The sequence below is a fragment of the Peromyscus californicus genome, unplaced genomic scaffold, assembly GCF_007827085.1.
Source record: "Peromyscus californicus insignis strain IS unplaced genomic scaffold, ASM782708v3 Scaffold_3__1_contigs__length_106647218, whole genome shotgun sequence".
In the NCBI taxonomy this organism is placed as follows: Eukaryota; Metazoa; Chordata; class Mammalia; order Rodentia; family Cricetidae; genus Peromyscus; species Peromyscus californicus.
In genome coordinates this window covers 16,319,217-16,340,142 of record NW_026294551.1, presented here as the reverse complement: position 1 = coordinate 16,340,142, position 20,926 = coordinate 16,319,217, and the positions used below count along the sequence as shown (strand labels likewise).

The window sequence follows — 20,926 nt, the reverse complement described above, 5'->3', positions numbered from 1 at the left end:
CTAATGTATGAGGTTCAGGGGATTGTCCCCAGGGCTTTGTGCATGCTAGGTGACCACTCTACCAACCGAGCCACACCCTAGCCTGATCAGTTCCCCTTTATGTAAGAGCTATCTCACGACCTCTAGACGGAGTTGGCGGCAGGAGCTGGGGATGCTATGTGTTTCTTCAAACCACTCAGTTGGCCACGAGCAGGTTATTTCTCTCAGCGGACTGAGGTCCCCAGCACCAGGACTGGGGGCCCAGCCTTGGGCTAGCCTCTTACATGAACTGGGGAGGTCGGAGTGCTTAGGCTGAGCTTGCTACTGCCCTGGAATGAGATCTCACTCCCAGCAGGTCTTCCGTTCCCTGATGGAAGTCCCATTGATCTTGCCCAGACCCTGTGTTCACCTGTGACTCCTGCTCTCTCGGACCTCTGGGGATCTTCGCTAAAGTGCCCCTGAAGCCAAAGGCATGGTTCCACGCTCAAGAGGGGCAGGCTCAGTACTGAAGCAGAAGTACTTGCTCACGTGTTCCTGTTATAGGGCCCTGGGGGCCCCCAATCTGAGGTGGGGAGACCCATAAACCCACAGGCCAACCTTCCTTCCTCTTGCCTCAAGCCTTCCGGGCCACTGCAGCAGCCTCTGCTGCCCTCCAGTGGTGGCAGGGGTAAGTTAATGGGAACGGGGCTTCCTGGAGATAGGTCACAGCCCTAAACTCCAGTCATCAGCAGTTTGAGCCTTCTGCCTGCCCCTGGTTGACCGACATATTGTCATGTACCTTGTAACCCTGCCCCATGGGTGGCTGCTCCCGCGCCCTGAGCCCTCCTCAGCATTCCCCCATCCAATACTCACCCTCATGCCCTCAAATCGAGACAGTGCCCTCAGGGGACGTAGGGCCCGTAGTGTGCGCAGGGATTTGATGGCCCCCAGCTCAGAGTAGCCCAGCCAGTTGGCCACTAGGCTAATGATGGAGACCTGTAGGAAATGTGTGTTCAGAAGGCGCAGGGTCCCTGGCTTCCCTCCTGGGACAACAAGAGGCGAATCCCAATTTCTGTTTGTCTCCTGTAGATCCCATCCCTGGTGGATGATCCTGTCTGGTGGGAAGAGTAGCCTGTGACCTCTAGTACCCCTCAATAATGTCACCTATGACAGGAAATGGGAAAGCTAGTGCCTGTCTCGTATGGTCCTGCATGCCTATCAAAGAACATATGAAATCCTGCCCTTACACTGGCAGGGATCATAAGGCCCCAGGCCTGGGCTGTAGTATCTGGAAGCAAGAGATCAGCCTATAGGGAGCAGTGCTGACCAGGGGGCCTGACTCTCTGCGTGAATTTGGAGAGGTCCCACCTCCAAGAGCCTGGGTTCCCTAAAGGTCTTGACATCTGGCTGTGTGACCAGACCCGGGGGGACTCACGTCCACAATGAGGAAATCGAGCCAGCACCAGGCGTTGGTGAAATACACCTTGAAGCCGTAGGCCACCCACTTAAGCAGCATCTCCAGGATGAAGATGTAGGTGAAGACCTTGTCGGCATATTCCAGGATGGTGCGGATGACCGGCCGCTGCTCGATGTAGATGTCCTCGAAGGCCTGGGGACACCAGTACAACCCACAATGACCGGGGGCTCAGGAACTGGGGCAGCAAGCTCTGTTCCCCCATCCTGCCTGCTGCTGCTGGTTCTCAGGGCTCTTCCTCGGGAGGTAGATTGGGACACCCCTGAGCATCTTCCAGCCCCTGGTCTATCACTGGAAGGGCCAAACTTCCTGGTAGGGAAAGAGTCTTAGTTCTCAATCAGCTGCTGGAGGTCCACAGAGATGTATCTTCAGTCCTTTCTACCCTTAACTCCAAATTCCCAGGGCCCACCTGCCTCCCCACTGGCTGAGGGGATAGAGGCTATAAAACAAAGGACTCAGTCTTTTACTTTAGAAACTGATGCTGGCCTGGGGAGAGACCACTGCTTTCCTGTAAGCAGGAGAGCTGGAGTTCAGAATCATAGAGCCTATATCAGGCTAGATGGAAGTGGCCGCTTGCTTATAATCCCAGTACTCAGGAGACAAGGACAGGAGCAATCCCTGGAGCAAGATGGCCAGCCAGCCTAGCCTAGACAGTAAGTTCTGAGTTCAGTGAGAGACCCTGCCTCAATGCAGAAAGTGGAGAACAGTGGAGAAAGATGGTTACCATCCACCTCAGGCCTCTACATGCATGCACACAAACACATATACAAACACGTGCGTGCGCACACACACACACACACACACACACACATGCACACACATACGCGCGCGTGCACACACACGCACACACACACTTCTAAAAACATCTGTCAGAAATATAGATGAGTCTCCCTTTGGATTCTCTGGGTTTGGAAGTGTCCTGTCTGCATCCACCCTTGGTATAAAGGGGTGGGAGCCTTAGGGAGCAAGGCCCCTGCTTCTGCTCCCGCCCTGCCCTCTGGGGGAGGGTGCCTACCAGGGCTCCGCTGCTGAGCAAGATCATGAAGACAATAAAGGTCTCAAACCAGTTGTGCTCAACAATCTTGAAGCAGGCCCGGCGCAGCGTCCACCACATTTTCCCACGGCCCTGGGAGATGTCCACATAGAGGCAGGGGCAGCGTTGCACACAGGCTGGGAAGCGGGTGGTACATGTCACTGGCCATTGGGTGTTTCAGGATGCACCTTCCCACCCTCTGTCATGCTGCCCCAAGACCAGGGCCCCACCTCCTCCCCACACCTGGCTCCATCTGGTTCCCATGGGGGGCTCAAGGACTCTTTCTACAGCCTATTCCATCCCTGTGCCAACTGCTGCTAAGACGGACACAAGAGGAAAAAGATGGTTCACAAGCAAGCTCAGGACGTCAGCTGCCCTGTGCTCCCCCATCTCGCCCAGCCTCGGCTTCTCAGGCTCAGGTGTTGGCTTCCCAGGTAAGGCAAGTCGAGAGGCACCAGGGAAGAAAACCCTGTGTATTTCTGTAGCCCTCCTCTGGCCTGGGTGGGGGGCTGGTCTGTAGGTGTGTCCTCCTCACCCTCCGTGAAGCATTCCTCAGGCAGCTCCCCCTCAGGGTTCTCCTCAGCCTGCTCCTCAGGGTCCTCTTCAGGGGGCTTGTAGTCAGCTGTGCTGCAGACGGAGGAGTTCCCGTCGTAGACAGGCTGTAGCGGCTTCTGTGGGGACCACAGGGCCCATGACTCCTGGGTCCCAAGAGATCCCCGTATTCTCCCAACAGGTGGGGTAGTATGGGAGATCAGACGGAAAGGAGAAGAGAGTGGAGCAGGCTCCATTCATTCATTAGTTCATTCATTCATTCACTTAGTTAACCTTGCGAAACTATCACTCTACCCTGGCGAAAGCACCCTAGTGACCAAGATGTCCTCAGTTCTGCCCTCATGGCACTTGAGACCTAGGAAAGCACAGTGAAGTCGTGAGGAGGCCTCCTGAGGACAGGAGATGAGCTAAGGGATGCTTGGTGGGGGCCTCAGCCCGGTGGGGTCCTCGGAGGTGTAGGGCTATAGGAAGGGGGTCAGCAGAAGAAAAGAGGCCTGAAGGTGCTTTTGAAGGGGCAAGGGTAAGAAGCAGAGCCAAGGGAGAGCTGGGCTGCCACAGCTGCAGAGGGCAGGCACATGGTGCCCCCAGAGTCCAAGCCTTCCCACCCCCAGGGGCTGTTTGGCTGAGAGGTCCAGAGAGGATGGAAAAATTTTCCCCTGCCAAGGCTCCAGTGTGGCGCCAAGGGAATCTGATCACAGTGGGGGTGGGGTGTGGGGGCTGGTGCTCTGGCCTAGCTAGGCCTCCTCCAACCCCCTCACCCCCTGGTGTAATCCCAGGCCAGATTCTCAGGCTGGCTTCCATGCTTCAAGGAGATCCTTCATGGTGAAGTCTCTGAAGAGAAAGATGAATTGGGCAGCGCCCTCCGTGTGTGTGTGTGTGTGTGTGTGTGTGTGTGTGTGTGTGTGTGTGTGTGTGTGTGTGGTAGCTCTATACCCAGTGCACTAGCCTGAAAACCAAGGATGGGCAGGTCTTGTTGCCAGTCGACAGAAAGGAAAACTGAGGCATGGAGCATTTAGCCAATCAGAGCATACACCGTGGCCCCATCCTCACATGTCAACTCTCATAATGGCCCTTGAAGCTCTGCTTGCTCCTCAGACCTCTTGCCTTCCCAGAGCCGTGGACCTGCCACTCTCCCACTAGCCCCTCCCGCACTGAGTTCCTAATACCGAGGTCGAGGCTGGTGCTATGTTTCCTGGGGGTATTTATAGCACCATTGCAGGCACTCAAGCCCCCGGTAAGTCAACATGCCACCACGTACTGGTGTGTGCTGGGGGTTAGGATAAGGAGTCAAGAGCTTTTAGGGCAAAGTTCATTAGTGCCCCGCCAGGCCCAGGGGTTGAAGGGTGGGTGGGTGTCATCCCTTGCTCCCATCTTGTTAATCTTTTTCCTGTTAGGACTGCAGGAAGTGTGAGGTGTTCAGAGTCAGCTCCCCCAAGGCAGCCCCGACAGGGTCCCAGACTTTGAGGGTGACCACCACCTGTGTCTCAGTAACCTCCTAAATCCTCAAAGGGAGGGCCAGGAGGAGTGAGCTGTCTTAGGCCAGCGGGGCTGAGTGGATCAGCATTCTGACTTGTCCTTGTTTCCAAACTCCCATTGGGTTCTCTTGCTGTCCTCAGATTGCTGGCCTGGACCTGGTACCCTGTACCTGGTACCTTGGTACCAGGTCCAGGAAGTTTGGAACAGCCCCAGAGGAATTCTATGCAGAGATAAGTGACTATGCCACTTTCAGCCAGCAGGGGGGCTTTGGAGCTATAGATCAGATCTGAACATATGCGGGGCAAAGACTTGGCAGGACCTTCAAGCCCAGGGAGTTATTTAAGAGAGGCCTATTGGAGCTGGGCATAGTGGTACAGCCTTTAATGCCAGCACTCAGGAAGCAGGGGCGGATCTCTGTGAGTTCTGGGACAGCCTGGTCTACAGAGTGAGTTCCAGGATAGCCAGACCTGTTACACAGAGAAATTCTGTCTCGAAAAACCAAAAATATATGTCCAAGAATGCCATCTGGTGGCAGAAAGTGCCCAGGTAGAGTTTTGGCCTGGTCAACTGTAGTAATCCTGGTGCCTGTCCTAACACTCACAGAGAGCTGACTGTGTGTGAGCCAACACAACACAACGCCACAGGGCAGGAACCTTTCACCGATGAAGAAACTCGGGATCAGAAAGGTTTTATGACTTGTCTAAAGTTAAGCAAAATTTTAAAGCTGGGTCTTACTGTCCCCTGTCCCCTGCAGCCAAACCCTCAATGGGATCACCTTGATGTCTTCAGGCTCCGAGAACGTGTCAGTCTCCTCCTCTGTGGGCATCTCCAGGTCGGACTCCTCGGAGGCAATGGGCACCTGAATGGTGAGGTAGGGGTTGTTGATGAAGTTGAGGTGATCCAGCTCGATGCTGGAACGGGGGCCATCAGTCAGGCCCACGTGGTTCAGGATATGATTGTCCTTCAGTTCCTTGTTTCCATCTTCTGGTGGCGGTTCCTTCTTCTCGTCCTCGGGAGCACTTTCCCCAGTCTCCCCAGCACCCCCGGGCTCACCCAGGCTAAGCATGATGTCCTTGGGGCTCAAGATCTTGCCGTGCAACAGCCCCAGGAGGAAGGCTTTGGCAAAGCCAATGCCCCACTTGATGCGCCCGATGGCGATCTGCAGGTTGTTCATCTCGCCATCTTCGTCTGATGCTGCCAAGCTGTCGGCACTGAAGGAACTCAGCAGGAGAGCCAGGAACAGATTCAGGACCTGAAAAGCAAGGGCAGAGGGTCTCAGGCCAGCCAGGGGCTGGGGGATACCACCTTCACCCCAATGGGGTCTTTAGGACTATACAGCAGAACTGCCTCATGTTGGGCACTTGAAAGGATGCCATCTGCCTGGTGCGGCCGTACACACCTTTAATCCCAGCACTCAGGAGGCAGAGGTAGCAGTGAGTTTGAGGCAGCCTGGTCTACATAGTGAGTTCCAGGACAGTCAGGACTATGTGGAGAGACATTGCCTCAAAAATATACACATAAATAAATAAATAAATAAATAAATAAATAAATAAATAAATAAATAAATAAATATAAAAGGATGTCATCTGCTGGGGTAGATGGTACTCATGATTGCCAGTAGGAGGGCTGCTAGTGTCAGTCCCACCGTACAGATATGGAAACTGAGGTTCATGTCTGTCATGGGACCCTGCTGTCTAAGGCAGTGACAGGGTTTGGGGAGGGTGCTGGATGAGAGAGGCTCTTACTGAGATTGTCCTGTACTTTCACTGTTGCCCAGGTCCAAGCTTCTGAACTTTTAGGAATCCCTTTTTTTTTCTTACTGTTGTTTTGTTTGTTTGTTTTATGAGATGGGTTTCTGTGTGCAGCCCTGGTTATCCTCGAATTCACTCTGTAGACCAGGCTGGCCACGAACTCACAGAGATTCACCTGCATCTGTCTTCTGAGTGCTGGAATTAAAGGCATGTGCCACCAACATCTGACTGCTGACTAGGTCTTAAAAGGCCACAGTCAACCCATCCACTCCCTCCATTTTATTTTCCAGGGGACAATGACTACATACCTGCCTTGTGGCCTCAGAGAGCCTGCAGCCTAGTAGAAGCAGGGCTTTGATCAGACAAATCCCATACTATGGGTATAGGTGTCAACAGAGACTAGGGGATAAGTTTTGGTACCATGCTACCCAGTTCTACACTTCGGTTTATTAGGCTATCCTATGCTTTAGTTTAATGTAAAATGAAGATAATTCCAGCACATTGTGATTGCTAAACAAACAAACAAAAAACCAAAAAACCAATAGAGTTAGAAGACTTACTAGGTACTCAGACTGACTGCTATTACACATGCAATAATAGATAATTGCGCAAGGTAGAGGAATTAAATGATCAACTTCGAGGGTGGGTCAGCATTTTGTAAGTAAGAAAACTGAGTCCCAGAGTGGTGGAATGATTTGTCTTAAGACATACAGCATAGCTAGGACTATATCTCAGGTTGCTAGTGCCGTTATACAACCTTAGAGGGCACCATTGCCTTATACTACAAAATGACCTATATCCTGGGAGGCTTGCAATATGGCGGCCCTTCCTCCCACCAGCCCACCCATTTTTTTGAACAGTAAGATGAAGGTGAAGTTGTCTGGGGTAGGAGGTCACAGCTTCTGCCTGCCAAGGGCATAGCCATGGTCTTACGCTCCTGAGCACGAGGGAATAAGGGAGCTTATGTGTGAAAATCTACTGTCCTTGACTGTCTTCATGTGTCCCACTGCCTGGCATGATCGGTGTCCTCCAAGGTCTTTTCATCATTGTCTCAACTATCAGTTTAATATCTTTAAAAATTATATTAAAATCCTCTTCGGGGGCATGTGCTTGGGGTCGCTGCCCACATCCCATAGCTTCCCGCCATTGCCCCCACCCATATTTACTGGTCTTTCTTCTCCCTTTGGGGAGGGGACATCCAGTTGCCAGAAACACATTTGAGATGGGAATTAGCTGCTCTCTGGGTCAGCAGGGTTTGCGCACGGCTCCTGCCTGGGACAGAAATAGCCTTCTCTGGCAAAGGGGGAGGGGCAGGAGAGGGAGGGCAGTCTCCCTGGGAGCTCTGTGGGGTGGGGTACCCACGTCTTAGTCCCTTCTCCTTCTTCACACTAACCCAAAGGAAGCGACCAAGTGCCATGGATGCAGAGGGTATGAGTGCTCATGAACGCTGGCAGGGTGCCCTGGTGCCCTCTGGCAGACACCTGCTTCTCTGAAGCCTGAGAGGGAGGGGGTTGAGAGGGGTGAGAGGAGACAGTGCCCAAGGAGATGAGCACACTGTCTCCCTGGGCTGCTGCAAGCCCTCTGAGCAAATTGGGAGAGTCTCAGAGATGGGCTGGAAGAGTCAGTAGGGTGTGTGTGTGTGTGTGTGTGTGTGTGTGTGTGTAACAGTACACAGAGGCAGTGCCATGCCATGACTGTAGATTCTGGAACCAGAAAACTTGGCTTCGAATATATCAGCTCTGAGCCTTTGCTTCCTGCTCTCTGAAATAGACACATCAGTCCACCCCTCCTCGGGTGGTGGTGAGGACTGACTGACTGAGTACACAGACTGAGCTCAGGACTCTGGGCAAATGCTGAACAAGTGCTGTCAGCATCAAGGACACCGTGATCACCGGCAGCCTCACGGGCGTCATAGTTACTGGAGTCACAGAGCCAGGCTCTAGTCCCAGCTCAGCGTCTCAAGAGCTGGGTATCTCTGGGTCTCCTCCAGTGCGGAGACAACATTCCCGGCCTCACAGGGCTGTGGGGGAGGGTTACCAGAAGCTTTGGGCTAATGGCTGGAGCCTCCCCCTCCCCCAAGGGGAGGTGGTCACCCATTTTATTATAATGATTACTAACCTAAAACTACGCACCTGTAACATCTGACCTCCCTGAACCCAGAGGCTAAGCACTGAGCCTGCCCCAGGTAAACCTTATGATCACCACCATTGACGTCCTCATTTTCCAGATAGGAAAAAGAGGTTAAAATTATTGCTGGGTTCATGCCAGTGAGATGGCTCAGGGTGTCAAAAGGCTCTCCACAGGAGCCTAAGGACCTGAGGTAAATTACCAGATCCCATTATGGAAACAGAGAATCAACTCCACAAAAATGGTCCTGTTCCCTCTCCTCTCCTCTCCTCTCCTCTCCTCTCCTCTCCTCTCCTCTCCTCTCCTCTCCTCTCCTCTCCTCTCCTCTCCTCCCCATCCCCCACAATACCCACACAAACAGTAAAAAAAAAAATTGGGGGGTTGGGGACTTAGCTCAGTGATAGAGTGCTTGCCTAGCAAGCACAAGGCCTTGGGTTCGGAGGGGGAAAATGTAAGTGGGCACTGTGGTGCATACTTGCAATCTCAATACTTGAGTAGCTGAGGCAGGAGGATCTTGAGTTCAAGGACAGTCATGGTTACAAAGCAAGGCTGACACATAATGTACAGAGAGGTCACTCCTACAGGCTCATTTAGCCATCCTGGCCCTTAAATCTACACTCACCCTAAGTTTGGCCCAGAAAACGCCTCTTTCTCCCCCACTCTCTCAGAACCCCCTCCTAGGAACTGCAGTCCTGAGTTCTCTCCTGTAGCTGTCCCACGGTCTCCTCCAGCTGAGGTGACACCCCCTCCCCCATCGGCCTCAGCCCCTAGCCAGAGCTCAGCGATATCTGAGAGGCGCTGACCCAGCAGCCCACAGATTCCTCCAGCCTTTGAGGGGATATGCCGGCATCTTCTACTCTCTGTTGCCCAGAGCAAGTGTCAGCCACCACAGGAGGCAGACAGGGACAGCACTGAGGAGCCCTGATGGGAGTGACCCCACCTCTACCCCAAGAAGAGGAGGAGTCGACAGGCCCAGTCACAGAAATCCCGGCCAGCTGGACCACAAGTCTCGCCCCTGTCCAGCCTGCATCTCTTCCATGCACAGCTCCACACACCAAGCCCTAGGCTACAGAGAGGGCCAAAATAGAAGGAGTTCCATAGCCAGGTGGTGGTGGCGCATGCCTTTAATCCTAGCACTCGGAGGCAGAGCCAGGCGGATCTCTGTGAGTTCGAGGCCAGCCTGGGCTACCAAGTGAGTCCCAGGAAAAGGCGCAAAGCTACACAGAGAAACCCTGTCTTGGGGAAAAAAAAAAAAGGAGTTCCATCATTTCTGGGTTGCCCAGCACTGAACTGATTCTTCTTTCCAGACCACAGGACCAGAGGTAAAGAAGGTGGAAGAAAACCTTCATGGGGACCTGGTCCCACTCCATGCTGCCTCTTTCTGTGTACTAGTGAAGTCAACCATCCTAGTGACCTCGACCGTTTGAAATACTTGTCTTCTCTTTGACAGAGACCCCAGCTTGACTGGAGAGCAGCTGTGGCTCAGTATGGTTCACACCATGGCAACAATGAGGAAGCTAGAATATATAATGCAGGTCTGTCTGCCGCTATAGATCAGCTCCCCTCAAAACACAGATTGCGCCGGGCAGTGGTGGCGCACGCCTTTAATCCCAGCACTCGGGAGGCAGAGCCAGGCGGATCTCTGTGAGTTCGAGGCCAGCCTGGACTACCAGGTGAGTTCCAGGAAAGGCGCAAAGCTACACAGAGAAACCCTGTCTCGAAAAACCAAAAAAAAAAAAAAAAAAAACCCACAGATTGCAGGGTTGGGAAGGTAGCTGCTACATGTGAAGTGTCTACTACATGAGTACAATGGCCTGAGTTAGAATCCCCAGAACCCATGAGAAAAGACAGTGTGATCACTCAGATCTGTCACCCTAAAACTGGGGTGGGGGTGGAGTCCAGATGGGCAGAGACAAGCAGATCCCGGGAGCTCACTGGCCAGCTAGTCTGCCAATCAATCAGAGACCCTGTCTCAGAATATAGGTGGAGAGTGAACAAGGAAACCCTTCCACACCAACCTCCAATCTCCACACACATGTGCATACCTGCGTATGTACACCCGCGCACACACGTACACATATACTGCACACCTATGTGAGTGAATGTGCACACAGGCATCCATGACACATATAAATAAGCAAGGTGGGTGGCTCCTGAGGCGGACCTATGAGCTTCTCACTCTCATGTACATGTGTGCACCTGCACACACGGCAACAGGTGGGCAAGAGTGTGCTCATACAACCCCATGCGCACACCCACACACATACACAAATACAGCCTACAAGCCAGGCATGGTCCACACCTGTAATCACGGCACTCAGGAACCTGAGGCAGGAGGATTGCTGGAAGTCCTAGGCCAGTCTGGGTGACAGAGTGAGTCTCAGAAACAAACGGACACTGTCCCTGAACCAGTGACAGCAGCAGCGTGTGGACTCATCCGAAATGGGTTCCCAGGCTATGTTCCAGACTTTGCGGGGTCACGTTCTCTAGGGCTGGGGCCAGAAACCCGTTTTAAGAAAGTCCTGCTGATGGTTAAGCATAAAATGTCGACACTCACTGAGGGAAATCATAAAAATCACCATTTAAGGAGGTGGCCATGGAAGGTAGAAAACTCTTTTGCGGGGTAGGTGGTTCTCTGTATAACCCTGGCTGTCCTGGAATTCTCTCTGTAGACCAGGCTGGCTTCGAACTCACAGAGATCTGCCTGCCTCTGTCTCCTGAGCGCTGGGATTAAAGGTGTGTGCCACCACCGCCCAGCAAAACCTTTTTAAAGTTAGATTTGTTTGTTTTATTATGTATGTTTTGCCTGCATGTATATATGTGGACCACATGAGTGCCTGGTGCCCGAGGAAGTCAGAAGAGGGCCTTGATCCCCTGAAACTGGAGTTATGGGTGGTTAGGAACCACCATGTGAGTGCTGGGAGTTGAACCCAGGTCCTCTGCAAAAGCAGCAACTCCTTGTAACTGCTGAGCCATCTCTCCAGCCCCTACTGGTTTTGTTTTGTTTTGTTTTGAGACAGTCTTGCTATAGAGCCCAGACTGCCCTGGCACTCACTAAGTAGGCCTGGCCTTCTTTGGACTTGCAAAGATCCTGTGTTTCAGCTTCCTGAATGCTGGAATATGGTGTCCACCACCACAAGGCCTGACTACAGAGATCTAGACACCAACACTTTTATACAGCTATCCCTAAAATGAACAAACACCTCAAACGAGAAAAACAGGAACTGTACACGCTTCATATATTTCCTGCATAAGAGTCAGGAAGCTCCCCAGACAGCTTACTTACCACCAGGTTGCCAATGACCATGACCATGAGGAAGACGGTGAGGCACATGGCCTGGCCAGCTACCTCCATGCAGTCCCACATAGTCTCGATCCATTCCCCACAGAGGATGCGGAAGACGATGAGGAAGGAATGGAAGAAATCGTGCATGTGCCAGCGGGGCAGGCTGCAGTCCGAGGCAATCTTGCACACACATTCCTTATAGCTCTTGCCAAACAGCTGCATGCCCACCACAGCGAAGATGAAGACGATGATGGCCAGCACCAGTGTCAGGTTGCCCAGCGCACCCACTGAGTTGCCAATGATCTTGATGAGCATGTTAAGTGTTGGCCAGGACTTGGCCAGCTTGAAGACACGCAGCTGCCAGGCAGAGGAAACACAAGAATGACTGAGGCTTGGGGACCACCAGCCAAGCCCAGGGAGCCCCAGGAGAAAGCTCCACATCCAACAGTCTTAAACCCCATCCTCCTGATGAACAAGGCTTCACTCTGCCTCTCTGTTAATGGGGTGCTTGAGTCCTACAGCCTCCTGATACCCATGTTAAAATGGGAAAAGAAAATGGCCTTATCCATTGAAGATACAGTCTATTACAAGTGAGATTGTATACCAGAATTTGCTCTAACGTGCGATCCCCCAATAAAAATAGATGGGATAGATGAAAGAAAGACTTGGAGCATGTATGGCTGGGAGATGGCTTAGCAGTTAGGGGCACTTCACTGGCCTTCCAGAGAGTCCGAGTTCAGCTCCCAGCCCCCACAGTGGGCGGTTCATAACCACCTGTAACTCCAGCTCCAGGGGATCCTACATCCTCTTCTAACCTCTGCAAGCACCCATAGAAAAGACGTGTGGCGTATGGACGCACATATGAATTTTTAAAAATTAATGATAAAGTTACACTGTACTAGTGGCTGTAGTGGTGGGTGATAGCAATAGGTCCTCGTGATAAAGTTAAAAAAAACAGGAGTGAACTTCAAGGGGTAGAGGAAAAAAAATAGTAATTCTTAAGTCCCAAGCGTGTTACTAACGGACACTGAGGTTTTGTCTTTCACGGCTGCCCAAGGTCATCTAATGTCAGCTCCCAGGGCCCCCCATTTTGGTCCCCCTCCCCAGCCCTCTGTAATAGGAAGGAAGGACTCTCATTCTCCTAGTTTACAGGTAAAGGCTCCGAGGGGCCCAGTGGCATGCGCAGGGCAGCTGGGTCTTCTAGCCCTTAGGGTTTCTCCTCCCATCCCCCTCAGCCCCCGCCCGGGTCTTGTGTACCAGACGGAAGGAGCGGAGCACTGATAGCCCTTGCACGTTGGCCAGGCCCAGCTCTACCAGGCTGAGGGTTACGATGAAGCTGTCAAAGATGTTCCAGCCCTGCTGGAAATACTCATAGGGGTCCATGGCGATCAGCTTCAGCACCATCTCTGCCGTGAAAATGCCCGTGAAGACCTGGCGGGTGGGACATGGAATCCCCGTCACAGAGTCTCATGGAGAACGGGGCCTTGGGAGAGTTCCCCCCCACCTCCTGGCAGACGCTTTAGAAACTGAAGGGTAGGGGTTGAGGGTCCTGAAAAGGGGTAGGGAGTGGTTCCCAAGGCCCATGGGTGTGCATGTGGTGACAGGTACAAAGACCACGTCCTATGCCTAGGTGGGTACAACATAGACCCATTCCTACCCATTTCTGACATTGTGACCACCGTCAAGTCACTAACTTCTTGGGTCTTCGACCTGATCGTAATGTTCAACGTTCATGAAGTCTGGTTCACACTGACCTTGTTGGCATGTGGTTCTCTACAAAGCTGGAGGGATTATCATACTCTTTGCACAGATAAGCAATTGAGGCTCAGAGAGGTACACTCCAGCTCCCTCCATGCCACTCAGTTTCTCAGGGTCTCACTCAGTTCAGGATTTCTCCTTTGTGCTCCAAGCCTCCCTACCGAGTACAACCCAGAACCTAGCAAACTTGGCTTTTTGATTTTGAAGCAGGCATCATGTAGCTCAGGCTGGCCTTGAAATCACTACACAGCAGAAAATGACCGTGGACTTCTGGTGTTCCTGCCTCCACCTTCCAGGTGCTAGAATGGCAAGCACCTGTCATCAGGCCTGGCTTTATTCAGTGCTGGGAATGGAGCCTAGGAAGGCTCGCACAGTTAGGTAAGCAATCCACCAAAGGAGTCACACACACCCTCAACCACCTAGCAAGCTTTGGTGGACACAAGGTCTTGGGCAGAATCAGTAAGAAGGTCAGATCTGCCTCCTCAACCCCAGAACAGGTACCCAAGGGCCTCACAGCCCCTTTAAGTTCACTGGGCATGGATCCCCTCCTACCAAGCATCAGCTGCTCTGGGTCAACAGCATGCCTAGGTACACACTGGGTCCCTCCCAAGAGCTGTCCCTGGCCATAGCCGGTGCCCAGATATCAGTGCGGTGTGGACGGTGGGAAGACAGGCAAACAGGCCCTGCCCATCACACACACCCTGGCAGCTGTGCCATGAGCCTGGAGCACACCCTGGCCTCTCTTGCCCAGTCTGGCCATGGCTGTTTTGGGCATCTTTACAAGAGAGACATATCTGCTTTGAAGGTTGGGGATTCTGATGACACGATTCTTATGCCCCCTACCCAGTGTCGGTACTGTCCCAGCCCTTCCTCACATCGTAGACTCTCTGAGCTCGCCTCTCCTGGAGGCAATGGGAGCCTCTTGCCCATTTGCGATGGGTGGGTGGGTGGGGTGGCACAGCAAAGGGGATTGGGAAGGGTGGGGCACAGTGGAGCAGGGCTGGAGGAGGAGGCAGCCGCTTTTTCCTTTGTCAGGCTCCACTGGGGCTGGCAACGAGGTGCTAATGCTCCTAATGGGCAGGGATAAGCAGTCGGATCAGAGCATGTCAACAATAGCTGAGCAGCAAAGGGCTTGGGAGAGAGCAGCCCGGTGGAGCTGGAGAACCAGGAGGTCTCTGGAGTGAGGTAGACCCTCTGGCATTTGGGTGTCTTTGGCTATATGCCCCCACTCCCAGACCCTTGGTCTCTTTTAGGTTCCTGACAGTCTATGAAAGTTGAGAAACTTGTTACCTAGCCCCACCCATTTCCACACCCCCACCCCCTCAACCCCAATTCCTAGATGTGGCCTGGATCCCAGACCTCCAGGAGTTTTGATCTCAGCTCACCCCACTCTCCTTGTTCCCAAGTACCTTGAAGTTCAATTACCATATTCCCTAGACCACTGCATGCGCCTGCTCTTAGGACTTGTGCCAGCTGTCCCCAAGTGCCCTACATTTCCACACAGCCCAGGCAGCCCCATGCTTCTGTCCTGTCCTCCAGACGACCACCCTCCCCTCCTGTCCCTTCCTTACCAAGTTGCCCACAGAGAGCACATTGTCAAAGTGCTCGGTCATGGGGTAATGCTCCATGGCCATGAAGAGGGTGTTGAGCACGATACAGATGGTGATACCCAGGTCCACGAAGGGGTCCATGACGATCAGGTGGATGATGTGCTTGAACTTCACCCACGGGGCACAGCAGTTCCAGATGAGCACTTTGTGTGCACACTTGTACCACCACGGTGGGCACTTCTGGTGGGCCTCTTCCAGCTCTGCAGGTGGAGTTGTAACAGGCCTCTCATGACGATTCTCCGTCGGGCTTGACTCTTACTCCATCTAGCTCCCTGACCCTCCTCCTATGCTCTCAATCTTTCGCCCACCCCCTCAATAAGGCCTTCTCTAGCCCCACCCCACCACACAGCAGCTCAGGACCAGTCCCTCAAAATCCCACCCCCCACAAGCCCCATCCCTCCGAGCCCTGCCCTCTTAGAGCTCAGCCCCTCAAGGCACGTCTCCTTGGTAAGCCTTAACCCTAATCCCTCCCCAGTGCTCGGCTCTGAGTCCTCAGCAACCCCATTGTTACAATGTCCTCCACTCAGGGAGCTGGAGCGGAAGCTGTGCTATTCTCTCGGGCTTGGGATTCTGTCAGGAGAGAGACATACCCTGGTCTCTGGCTGGGTTCCAGAGTCTTTAGGGGGTACTGGGGGTCCACTTTAAGGGGTCATTCCTCAGTGCTGCTGGCAGAGTTCCTGAACGCTTTCCCTCCCTGTGATAACACAGGTCACCCCAGACTGTCCCCAGGCATAAACACCTTTCCCTCTTGAGTGGTTTTCTGGAAAACTACTATTCCTGCTACCCAAAGCTGTGGGGTCTACGGAATGGGGCTGTTCCTTCACCTGGCCTCTGTGGCCTATGGGAGTGGCTTTCTCCTAGTCAGGTTCTCCAGTACCCACCACTGGAAACTCAAGAGCAAATGCTATTGGTGCTACCTATTTTGCAGCTGAAAGAGCCTAGGATAGGTGGCAGCCCCTTGGAGACTCTGGATAGGGCTGGGGTCCCAGCCAGGAATGAGAAAAGTGAACCTCTTGTCTCAGGCTAGTCTGCTTGGGCTACTGTCGGGGTCCCAGCAGCTGAGATCTGAAGCCTGAGAAAGAGGTCACAGCAAGAAGAGGTGGGAGCTTCTTGGGCCTGCTCTGCCCAGCATTCCCTGGACCATTTTCTCCGGCAGAACACAGTCACCTGAATGCCGAGTGTAAGGTCACTCGAGATGGGTCCCTCTACAGGTTGACAGAGCCCTGGAGAACCCCAGGCTGCTTTTAGCACAAGGCAAGCCCTAGGAAGCGACTGGGTCCCCTCTCTGGGTCGGAGATTCTTTCTAGCCTCGCTCTCTCTTCATTTCCTTCTTCCGTATCTATTGCCCTTTCTCCCTCCCTCGCTCTCACCGTCCTCTTCTCCCATCCATACACCTATCTGTCTTTCCATTCGGCAATCCGCCGCACCATCTACTCCCCATCCACCCAGCCAAGCTTCTGTCTGCCCATCCCTTGTTCACCGTTTCTGTATTCTCCTCCTGAGACTTGGGGGTACCACAGGACTTGTGGGGAGTCTGTGATTCTACTTGGGGAAATCGAACCACTGACCTTTAACCCTTACCCAGGAAACACTGGAGTAGTTTCCAGAACACCGGGCTTTCCTGGTTAGTATTATTAGCCTGTCCTTCCTCGTTGCCTTGGCAGCCCCCAAGCCCTCCCGGAAGCCCCTAGTTCCCGCAATGGCCTGGCCTTGCAGCCAGAAATGGACCAGGTTGACAGGACTATATTTATCCCAGCTTACTTCTCTGATGTCAATATTAAGTTACTGCCCTCCTGAAGCTGGGTCCAAGCAGGCCCCGCCCTGCACCTCAGGAGGCTGAGAGGCCTGGTGGGCAGTGCAGGCAGAGGGGAGCGGAGGGGGGCACAGGGCACTCACCCTCCATAGCGTCTGAGATGGCGCTATCTGCGCTGCAGCTTGGCCTCGGGGGGCCCTTCTCCCGAGACGTGTCCAGACTGCCGTTGCAGTCCTTGCTGTGGGCCGGGTCCCCGTCTGCCTCCCCACCCTCCAGAGCCTGGGCGGCCTTAGCCTGTAAATCAGCAAGGAAAATGAATGAGAAGTCTCACTGAGCCAGGGGGATGGACACATTGACTCCTACTGGGCCTGCTGGATGACAGGCCCTTTTCTTTTTTCTTTTTTTTTTTTTTTTTTTTTTGGTTTTTCGAGACAGGGTTTCTCTGTGTAGCTTTGCGCCTTTTCTGGGACTCACTTGGTAGCCCAGGCTGGCCTCGAACTCACAGAGATCCGCCTGGCTCTGCCTCCCGAGTGCTGGGATTAAAGGCGTGCGTCACCACCGCCCGGCGCCCTTTTCTTAGTTGATGCCAAATCCAGGGAATGTAGAGAAGGGGCAGCTTTCAGTGGTGATGGAGTGAGAGGGTAAGGACAAGGTGACTGGGGACCTTGACCCTGAAGACCCTCAGCCCTAGACACTGCTGGGCCCTGGACTTCGTACGTGTATGAGAAAGAGGGGAGCTGTTCTGTGTACAACCTGGGACCCTGTCTCTGCCTCAACAAAGACCCAGAAAGCACAAAGCCATAGACCTTTAATCTGGAGGAAGTTCACATTTCACTGTCCCAAACTCCTTGTAGTGTCACGGGGGAAACTGAGGCATCGCTTCCATCAAAGCTCTGCACCTGGGGCTTCGTGCTCCTTTTGCTCCATAACCCTTCCCTGTTGCCCCTCCTCCCAGCCTGCCTGGAAGGAGCCAGAGGATTAAGCAGTCCAGGCCACAGCCCAGGTGGGGGGGGGAGGTAGACCCTTGGGTCCTCACCCCAAACTCTCTGCCTGAATCCACACCTTTTCTAACTCCTCCTGATGTTTTTTGAATTTCTCAAGCATCTGCTGAAACTCCTCCTCTTTCTCCTGGTCCTCGGCCAGGGTAGCTTCATTCTGCTCGGCATAGGCCATGGCCACCACCGCCAGGATCAAGTTGATGAGGTAGAAGGAACCCAGAAAGATGATGACCACAAAGAAGATCATGTAGGTCTTGCCAGCTGCTCGAAGGGTCTGCGGAGGAGGAAAGAAGGGAGGGGTCTCATGGCCTCCATGGGGCCCTTCTACATGGCCGTCACTTAGGTAGATAGGCAGAGAAGGGGTCCCTCACAGAGCCTGGGGATGTGGGGACCTTGGAGACACCACTGCCTGCTCCGTTTATTTAAAAAGGTATCTTCAATCTGTAGTTGGTTGAATCTACACAGGTGGAGCCCACAGATATAGAGGTCCAACTACCATTGTGTGGAGGCAGAGTTGAGTTTCCTGGCTGTCCTATTGGTTTCTCTGAGGCTTGGAGATTCCTGGGACCGAGTCTATAGCAGCCCCAAACCCTCAGCTCATAAATCAAAAATGGAAAAGGACTATGGTTTGGCTCTGGCCAGGTATTCCTAAGAGCCCACAAGGGGACTGAAGGAGTCCCCTAGAGGAGACGGTGCAGTGGGGGCCCGGCCATTGTGGGTGGGCTCTGAGGAGCAGTGGTCCGGAGGGTATGTCTGCAGGGCCAAAGGGCAGAGTGAGGGCAGCTGTACCAGCTGGAAGAGGTTCTCCCAGTAGTCCTGGGTCATGAGACGGAAGAGTGCCAGGAAGGCCCAGCTGAAGGTGTCATAGCTGGTGTAGCCGTAATTGGGGTTCCGCCCAGCCTTTATGCATTCATAACCTTCGGGACAGTGCCTGGTAGTGAAAGGAGGCACTGGATTAGGGATGGAAGAGAGCTGAGAACAGATGGAGGACTCCAGGGAGTGGGGAGTTCTCCATACATCCTCCAAGCACCAAAGCCTTCTATCCTAGCCCACTGGTTTCCCCCACACTCCTGTCCACTCCAGATCCCTGTCCCTAATGAATCCCCACCTCCCAGGACACGTGGGCTACTGTCTCCCACAACTCACCCGGCATCACTGCTATTCCCGCAGAGTAGGGCGTCATTGGAGCCCTCCAAGAAGTAGAAGTTCCCTTTGGGAATGAGAGGCCACGAAGAAGACACGTTACCACACAGATGCACAGTAAACACACGCACACAGCATACACCAGCGGACAGATCTGTGTGCCCAAGGAGGCCACACAGACACTCCCTGTGTGGCCCCTCTCATCCTTTTCAAACAGTTCCAAATTCGAAGATCCCCAGTGGGTAAACTGCAGGGCTCAGCTGTAAGCCATGCCAGCTTGGTGCCTACTGTGGTTATGAAGTCAGGATTTACCAAGAGCCTAACACGGGGCAAAGGGCTGTGTCTGTGTATGTGTTAGGCTACCGCATACTTACGTAACTGTAGGGATGGGGTTAGAATCTAGGGGCCACGGGAGCTGGAGAGATGGCTCAGAGGTTAAGATCACTGGCTGTTCTTCCAGAGGTCATGAGTTCAATTCCCAGCAACCACATGGTGGCTCACAACCATCTATGATGAGATCTAGTGCCCTCTTCTGGTGTGCAGACAGAACATTGTATACATAATAAATAAATAAATACATCTTTAAAAAAAAAAGAATCTAGGGGCCACAGTGAAGGAAGAACACCGCTTTAATAGAGACTATGAGAATGTGATGCGGGTCCGTGTACCCATAAAGGACAGGCATGTGAATAGGACATGCTCGTTGGCAGCCCTACCAGGAAGGGAGCACAGAGTGTGGGGAAGGGGAACAGGGTGCCCAGGCTACAGAAGAATGATGGATTGTCTCTTTGTACGGTGAGAGCTGTGTGAGTGTGTGTGTGTGTGTGTGTGTGTGTGTGTGTGTGTGTGTGTATGTGTGTGTGTGTGTGTGTGTGTGTGTGTGTGTGTCAGGGCAACCTTTTTCTCAGCACCAACTGTACACTTTTTTTTTTTTGTTCAGGGAGTCTCTTATTGGGACCTGGGATTTGCCAGTGAGGCAGGATTAGCTCGCTGTCCAATGGGCCCCTGAGCTCTGCCTGCTTCTGCCTGTCCAGGGCTGGAATCACAGGCATGTGCCACTGTGCCCGGTTGTTTACATGGCTTCTGGGGATTGACCTCGAGTCCTCAATCTTGCATGGCAAGCACTTTATGGATTGAGCTATCTCCTCAGCCTCAACAGGTGCAGGAGTTTAAAAACAGTGTGTCATTAGCACATTAAGGGAAGTTTTGTCATACTTCATTTGACAGGAGAGGATTTTTGTTGTTGTTGTTGTTGTTGTTGTTGTTGAGACAGGGTTCCTCTGTGTAACAGCCTTGGCTATCTTGGATCTCACTCTGTGAACCAGGGTGGCCTTGAACTCACAGAGATCCACCTGCTTCTGCCTCCCGAGTGCTGGGATTAAAGACGTGCGCCACCACATCTGGTGATAGGAGAAGGTTCTAAGGGTCATGACTGAGTGACTTGTTGGAGACTACCCCAGCTGGTTAGTGATGGATTTAAGCTTATGTCCTCTGCAAAGAAGCAGCTGAGACGGTGGCTGTGTGAGCGGCCGAGGAGTCTCCTCCGGCTCTCCTTCCTCCCTTCTCACCTTTGTCGTTGATGTAGGCATCCCAGTCGAAGGTGTAGTTGCTGGCCCAGCTCTCCTGGCTGCTCCAAGTGTCGTTGCCGTACCACGAGTCATTGCCGTACCACGTGTCGTTACCATACCACGTGGTGTTGGTGTCGTTCAAGGGCGGGGGCCAGCGCACACACTTCTGCCGCAGGTTTCCCATGAAGAGCTGCAGCCCCACCAGTGCAAAGACACTCAGGCAGAAGACAGTGAGGATCATCACGTCTGACAGCTTTTTCACGGACTGGATCAGGGCTCCTACAATGGTCTTCAGCCCTGGTCACAGCGAGGGGGACAGCATCAGCCGGGGAAGGGCGGGATGGTAGAGGACTCCACCCTGAGCCTCAGTCAACTCCATCTCCAAGGCTGCTTTCATTCCTCACAATGTCTTCCCTGAAGCCTCCCTACAGCAGCCCTT

The 20,926-nt window shown here is 53.2% G+C and overlaps 1 protein-coding gene across 2 annotated transcripts in view; it reads right to left on the bottom strand.

Moving 5' to 3' along the window:
* The window catches only part of Scn4a (sodium voltage-gated channel alpha subunit 4), a 28,533-nt gene that overhangs the window by 5,711 nt on the left and 1,896 nt on the right, over positions 1-20,926 (bottom strand). For both annotated transcript variants that reach the window (XM_052758765.1, XM_052758766.1), the window contains exons 6-18: positions 20,488-20,784; positions 18,923-18,986; positions 18,566-18,707; positions 17,841-18,050; positions 16,922-17,072; positions 14,987-15,225; positions 12,915-13,088; positions 11,658-12,014; positions 5,269-5,745; positions 3,001-3,136; positions 2,448-2,602; positions 1,394-1,567; positions 832-954 (exon numbers count right to left, since the gene is read on the bottom strand). In XM_052758765.1, coding sequence (XP_052614725.1) covers positions 832-954; positions 1,394-1,567; positions 2,448-2,602; positions 3,001-3,136; positions 5,269-5,745; positions 11,658-12,014; positions 12,915-13,088; positions 14,987-15,225; positions 16,922-17,072; positions 17,841-18,050; positions 18,566-18,707; positions 18,923-18,986; positions 20,488-20,784 — 2,699 coding nt within the window. The remainder of the gene's footprint in view (positions 1-831; positions 955-1,393; positions 1,568-2,447; positions 2,603-3,000; positions 3,137-5,268; positions 5,746-11,657; positions 12,015-12,914; positions 13,089-14,986; positions 15,226-16,921; positions 17,073-17,840; positions 18,051-18,565; positions 18,708-18,922; positions 18,987-20,487; positions 20,785-20,926) is intronic.